Source organism: Alosa pseudoharengus, unplaced genomic scaffold, assembly GCF_046254945.1.
Source record: "Alosa pseudoharengus isolate Yale_2024_CS ecotype anadromous, Long Island Sound unplaced genomic scaffold, YU_APseudo_1.1 YU_APseudo_1.1_scf_17, whole genome shotgun sequence".
NCBI lineage: Eukaryota > Metazoa > Chordata > Actinopteri > Clupeiformes > Clupeidae > Alosa > Alosa pseudoharengus.
Window position 1 is genome coordinate 4,953,028 of NW_027468640.1, and position 7,500 is coordinate 4,960,527.

General features: G+C 45.6%; 1 protein-coding gene across 1 annotated transcript in view; it reads right to left on the bottom strand.

Moving 5' to 3' along the window:
* LOC143127170 (neurexin-2-like) overlaps nt 1–7,500 on the bottom strand; it is a 688,425-nt gene that overhangs the window by 458,378 nt on the left and 222,547 nt on the right. The window contains exon 5 of the mRNA XM_076288483.1: nt 6,157–6,178. Coding sequence (XP_076144598.1) covers nt 6,157–6,178 — 22 coding nt within the window. The remainder of the gene's footprint in view (nt 1–6,156; nt 6,179–7,500) is intronic.

A 7,500-nucleotide genomic window follows, 5' to 3' on the forward strand; every position in this document is an offset into this window, starting at 1 on the left:
GAGAGAGAGAGAGAGAGGGGGAGGGGAGAAAGGGAGAGAGAGAGGGAGAGAGAGAGGGAGGGAGAAAGGGAGAGAGAGAGAGATAGAGAGAGAGAGAGAGAGAGACTGCCCAAACTAGCTGAACACCCTCAATGTCTCCTCACTTCTCATCTCCTCTGCTTTCCCCACCTCTCCTCTCTTCTCCCCTCTCCTCTACTCTCCCCTCTCCTCTCTTCTCCCCTCTCTCCTCTCTTCTCCCCTCTCTCCTCTCCTCTCTTCTCCCCTCATTCTCAATCTCAGATTAATATACATGGAGGTGCCAGTGATTGGGACTGTGTGTGTGTGTGTGTGTGTGTGTGTGTGTGTGTGTGTGTGTGTGTGTGTGTGTGTGTGTGTGTGTGTGTGTGTGTGTGTGTGTCTGTTTGTGTGATGAAGAATAAATCATCAGTCTCGTGTCTCACAGAGCGCAATCAGTCCTGCTGTCCCACAGCGACACATTATTTTAATTAGATCTCTTCCTTTCAGCGACATGTTATTTCTATAATATGTGCGGCTGTGTGTATATGTGTTTGTGTGTGTGTGTGTGTGTGTGTGTGTGTGTGTGTGTGTGTGTGTGTGTGTGTGTGTGCGTGTGTTTTATTGAAATAGATTACAATATCTCTAACTGTCTCTATGCATGTGCCTGAGTATGTGAGTATGTTTGTGAGTGTGTGTATGTGTGTACTGTGTATATGTGCTTATGTCAATGTGAGAGTATGTACATCTTGTGTCTGTCTGTGCTTGAGACATCTCGTTAATATTTTATTCAGTCGGGAGACTCTTGTCAAATAGTCTAAAACAATATCCAAGCTGCCCCTTCCATGACACAGCCATCTGTGCGCTGAGCTCAATCATACAAAACCATCCTAGAACAGGAAACAGGAAGTAGAATATGGTAGAGGTAATATCTTAGTTAGTCTCTCTCTCTCTCTCTCCCTCTCTCTATCTCACTCTGTATTGTGTACAGTGAATGGAAAATGGAATGTATTTATATACTGCTTTTCGACTCCCCTGACCACTCAAAGCACTTCACAATTTAATGCCACACATTCTTCACACACACACACACACACACACACACACACACTGTTGGCCGAGGCTGCAGACATGTAATGTGCATTTGTGTTCTCTTTTGTGTTCACTTCTCTACTCAATCCAATAAAGAACTTGACAATGACAAAAGAATAATTCATATAAAACCTTTTCTTTTTTCTTTATTCTTATAAGAATACAGTTTCGTATGCTTTATGTGCATGTGTGTGGGTGTTTGTACTGTAGGTAATTATGCAAGTCTCTCAGTGTATGGGTTTAGTAATGTAAATGTACTATACATTATTAAGTGCATATTATATTTTCTTTCGTTTCCATAGTTTCACTCACCCTCGGCTTTTATATAATAATTATATAATAACCCTTGTGGGCACATTGAATAGTATATGCATGCTTAAGTATAAGTTACTTTCTGCATTTGTATACATTTCCATGTCAATGCACATGATATCTCACTGCTCTACTAATGATTTAGCCTCCCGGGGCCTTTAGCACCAGGGGTCTTTCCAAGAGTAGCCTACCATCTCTCCTAGCACTACTAATGAGACATGCTTAATCTAGCACTAACAGCACTACTAATTAGACATGCTTAATCTAGCACTAACAGCACTACTAATGAGACATGCCTAATCTAGCACTAACAGCACTACTAATTAGACATGCTTAATCTAGCACTAACAGCACTACTAACTAGACATGCTTAATCTAGCACTAACAGCACTACTAATGAGACATGCCTAATCTAGCACTAACAGCACTACTAATTAGACATGCTTAATCTAGCACTAACAGCACTACTAATTAGACATGCCTAATCTAGCACTAACAGCACTACTAATAAGACATGCCTAATCTAGCACTAACAGCACTACTAATTAGACATGCTTAATCTAGCACTAACAGCACTACTAATCTAGCACTAACAGCACTACTAATTAGACATGCTTAATCTAGCATTAACCACTAGCACTACTAACAACTAGACATGCTTAATCTAGCACTAACCACTAGCACGACTAACAACTAGACATGCTTAATCCTTAAAACCTTCGTTTACGAGATTGCTACACTTCTGAAACGATTTGGTAAGAGTTTAATGCACCAATTTAAGTTTAACTTCACTGTTAGTTACACCCCTGCTGGAGTTCATAAGTCAATGAACCTTTCCCTGACCCACTCATAATTACAATTAAAAAGGGTCTGGTGACAACCAGGCTCTGTGAGTATAACTTCACTTACAGTATCCTAGAGTGCTAACTTTGCTTGTCTATTCTATGTGTAGAACTTACAGTATCCTAGAGTGCTAACTTTGCTTGTCTATTCTATGTGTAGAACTTACAGTATCCTAGAGTGCTAACTTTGCCTGTCTATTCTATGTGAGTAGTACTTCACTTACAATATACTAGTGTGCTAACTTTGCTTGTCTATTCTATGTGAGTACTACTTCACTTACAGTATCCTAGTGTGCTAACTTTGCTTGTCTATTCTATGTGAGTAGTACTTCACTTACAGTATCCTAGTGTGCTAACTTTGCTTGTCTATTCTATGTGAGTACTACTTCACTTACAATATCCTAGTGTGCTAACTCACTGTACCTCCATTGTATCCGTTTTTGAAAGTGGCTAGGAATGAAAGCTCCAGCTATACTGTATGTGAATGTAAAGTGTAAAGGCAAAGCAGCTATGTGCACACACACACACACACACACACACACACACACACACACACACACACACACACACAAACAAACACACACACACACCACACACACACACACACACACACACACACACACACACACAAACACACACACACACAAACACACACCCAGCTCAGACACCCCCCCCATCCCCTGTAGGCCTCCCCAATGACTTGCTGATGCCAGGCATGGCTACACATACCACATCAGCACATTTCAGAGGCCCAGCATTTTAATGAATGCTTAAGCCATGCATAGCCACCTAACGACACACACACACACCACCATGCATAGCCACCTAACGACACACACACACACCACCACCATGCGTAGCCGCCTAACGACACACACACACCACCAAACCGCAACAAGAACAAGAGAAACAACAGAGAGACAATTTGTTACAAATAAATCAGTCATTTGGCCCCAGTGTGGGCACGGCACTCGGTCTCAGATGAGCTGCAGAGTCTCAGTAGAGCGGGGCACGTTAAAGAGGAACAGGGGCCAGGGCACGTTAAAGAGGAACAGGGGGAACAGGGAGCGGGGCACGTTAAAGAGGAACAGGGGCCAGGGCACGTTACAGAGGAACAGGGAGTGGGGCACGTTAAAGAGGAACAGGGAGTGGGGCACGTTAAAGAGGAACAGGGGCCAGGGCACGTTAAAGAGGAACAGGGAGCAGGGCACGTTAAAGAGGAACAGGGGCCAGGCCACGTTAAAGAGGAACAGGGGGAACAGGGAGCGGGGCACGTTAAAGAGGAACAGGGGCCAGGGCACGTTACAGAGGAACAGGGAGCGGGGCACGTTAAAGAGGAACAGGGGCCAGGGCACGTTAAAGAGGAACAGGGGCCAGGGCACGTTAAAGAGGAACAGGGGCCAGGGCACGTTAAAGAGGAACAGGGAGCAGGGCACGTTAAAAAGAGGAACTGGGGCCAGGGCACGTTAAAGAGGAACAGGGAGCAGGGCACGTTAAAGAGGAACAGGGGCCAGGGCACGTTAAAGAGGAACAGGGGGAACAGGGAGCGGGGCACGTTAAAGAGGAACACGGGCCAGGGCACGTTACAGAGGAACAGGGAGCGGGGCACGTTAAAGAGGAACAGGGGCCAGGGCACGTTAAAGAGGAACATGGAGCAGGGCACGTTAAAGAGGAAGAGGGACCAGGGCACGTTAAAGAGGAGCATGGAGCAGGGCCGGATAATGGGGCAGGCTGTGAGGCTGCCGATGGCAGATTTAAGGTGCAAAAAGTCTCTACAAAGCCAGTGGCTCTACAGTGTGCAGCGCCGACTTAACATTTCCCTAGTTGAACTATTCCCACTTGTCTCCCTGACATATCACAAACCAAACAGCTAACAGCTTCCACACACACACACACACACACACACACACACACACACACACACACATACATACACACACACACACACACACGCACACACACACACACACACACACACACACACACACATACACACACACACTCAAAACACAGCAGAACACACACACACACACAGACACAAACACAAACATATACACACACACACACACACACACACACACACACTCAAAACACAGCACAACACACACACACACACACACAAACACAAACATACACACACACACACACACACACACACACACACACACACACACACTCAAAACACAGCACAACACACACACACCAGCTTGAAGGTTAATTGCTTTAAGATGCCAAAGTTCTCAACCATAAAAATAAGATAAAACATTTTGAGTCTCTAAAAACAGTCTCTCCCTCTCTCTGTGGCAGATATTGATTGTATTATCTCCATCTCTCTTTTTTAGATATATTTTGTTCACCAGTGAAGATATTTTGTCTCTTTCATTCAGATCATCAGTGAAGATATTCTTTCTCTTTCATATAGATTGTGTTCACCAGTGAAGATATTATCTCTCTTTCAAATATTTTGTTCACCAGTTAAGATATTATCTCTCTTCGATATAGATTGTGTTCACCAGAGAAGATCTCCTCCTTTCTTCATATGTATTCCTTTAGGATATTATTTCATATATATTCCTTTGAGGACACCATTTAGATAACAGCCACGGCTTCTGAAAGCTGGGTGACTGAGGGTCAACACACACACACACACACACACACACACACACACACACACACACACACACACACACACACACACACATACAGACACTTAGATAAAAGCCACTGCTCTGCACAGCTGGGGTGATTGCAGGTCACAGGAGACCTTAGCCTCGGCTTCTAGACGGTGATTCGGTGGCTTGGCCAACAACACAGCCAGGTAAGCGGCTTTAGGCCTCTGGACCGCATTACCCATAATTCCACTGAAGCACTGAGCAAATCCCTCAACTGCACCGTGGCAGGAAGCAGAGAGAGGAAAAGCTGGGATGTGCTGAAGGCGGCCCTTCACAATCTCCTGAGAGAGTCCTGCGGAGACACTGCTAACAGGGAAGCACCTCCACTGCCTCGTCTAGATCAGCCTCAGCTACATGCCACTTGTGTGTGTGTGTGTGTGTGTGTGTGTGTGTGTGTGTGTGTATTACACCAGCAAAAATCATCCCCCCCCCCCCCCTCCCCAAGCACAACACAGCCGTGCCGCTCATATTTCTTCATTTCCATGCCGCATGGCGTCTCTTGTCAGGAGTCAGACTCTTAAACTAGCAGGTGATGGATTGAAACCAATATGTCTGCCACTCCTTAGCCACGGCTGCTGCTGCCACCTCCCCACGGGCACAGGGGCACAGGCGGGCAAGGAGAGAGAGAGAGAGAGAGAGAGAGAGAGAGAGAGAGGGAGGGAGGGAGAGAGAGAGAGAGGGAGGGAGGGAGGGAGAGGGAGAGAGGGAGAGAGAGAGAGGGAGGGAGGGAGGGAGAGAGGGATGAGAGACCTGATGGAGGAGTGCAGGTAGGCAGGGAGATGGAGGAGCACAGGTCAACTACACCAGGAGCAGCAGAGGCAGGAGTGGGAGTGTGTGTGTGTGTGTGAGTGTGTGTGTGTGTGTGTGAGTGTGTGTGTGTGTGTGTGTGTGTGTGTGTGTGTGTGTGTGTGTGTGTGTGTGTGTGTGTGTGATATCACTCCGGTCTCCTCAAGTGCATCTCATTTGGCAAGGCAGACACGAGAGCATCACTGTTAGAGAGGCTGTTAGTGTGTGTGTGTGTGTGTGTGTGTGTGTGTGTGTGTGTGTGTGTGATATCAAAGGAAATGAAACAACATGAACCATGGCAAGTTGTGTGGGTGTGTTGGAGCTCTGCAGCAAGACAGCGTGTCCTTTTGAGGACTCAAAAGTTAACATTCCCAGACCAAAGAAGAAGCAGTCAGTCTTTGGAGAGAGAGAGAGAGAGAAAGAGAGAGAGAGAGAGAGATTAAATGACATAAGTGGACTTACCAGCTTGCGATGAGTCGCCTGTGAAGCAAGGAAGGAAAAACAGAGAGATAAAAAAACATTAGAATTTTGAATCATGTTATATGTCACAACGATTTCACATAGCAGAAAACATAAAAATATGGTTTCACTCCTCCCCTTAACATGTGTGTGTCTGTGTGTTTGCGTGTGTGTGTGTCTGTGTGTGTGTATGTGTGTGTGTGTGTCTGTGTGTCTGTGTGTGTGTGTGTGTGTGTGTGTGTGATTGCGTGTGCTTGTGTGTGTGTGTGTGTGTGTGTGTTTAAGAGAAAGAACAACAAAAACTAAAGGGGAGTAGAGAGAAGGTGAAAACTATTAGCATCATACCACACCTCTATTTGTTCTGCCCAAACAACACACACACACTCTCACACACACACACTCTCTCTCACATACGCACGCACGCACGCGCGCACGCACATGCACACACATACACACACACTCATACTCATCCCAACTAAACTTGGTAACACAGGGATACCCTTTTACATGTCAATCTCTCCAAACAAGACCACTTAACAGGGCTACACATTTTTTCATCTGCAACAAATGTTAGTTTACACATGTTAGTACTGAGAGAGAGAGAGAGAACTCATCATGTTAGTACTGAGAGAGAGAGAGAGAACTCATCATGGAGAGAGAAGAGGGAAGAGAGAGGGGAGAGGGAAGAGAGGGATTAGAGGAGAAGATAGAGAAGAGAGGGAGAAGATAGAGAAGAGAGGGGAGAGCATGTAAGGAGTGTTAGGTTGTTAGAAGTGTTCCAGGGAATCCTCACTACATTTGGGCGAGTGATTATTGTGTAGCACTGCATTCTCGCTCCACACTGGATGCGTTAAATATGCCCTTCTTTTGAGTCACGTTTCTCACTCAAAATAACAACATGAGCGACAGACGAGTATATTAACGGGTGATCCACACAAGTTCTGCTCAAAGTGTTGCATCGCGCTGCTCGGCACTGCTTAGCGTACATTGAGGGCATTCCAACTGAACACCAAGCCATTGAACTGATTTAATTACTAATGTTCACTCGCATCGCATGGACCGGTACTTAGGACTTGGTGTTAGGAGAGGAGGTACCCTCGGAGGAGTTGAGCTTCCTGTAGATAGAACGGTTCCACACTCAGGGAAACGGGACTAGATAGATAGAAACACAGTTTGTCCTTCCCTTTTGCTGAATCAGTGGCCCGCAGGAACTGAAAGTGCAGTTATGATATCATGTCAGATTTGGAGAGGACTTGCATCAGTAAACCCTTGGATATAAACAAGCTAGTTCCTCACCAGATCTCTTCTGCACGGGACCGGATAACTCAACCAGTCATTGTAAA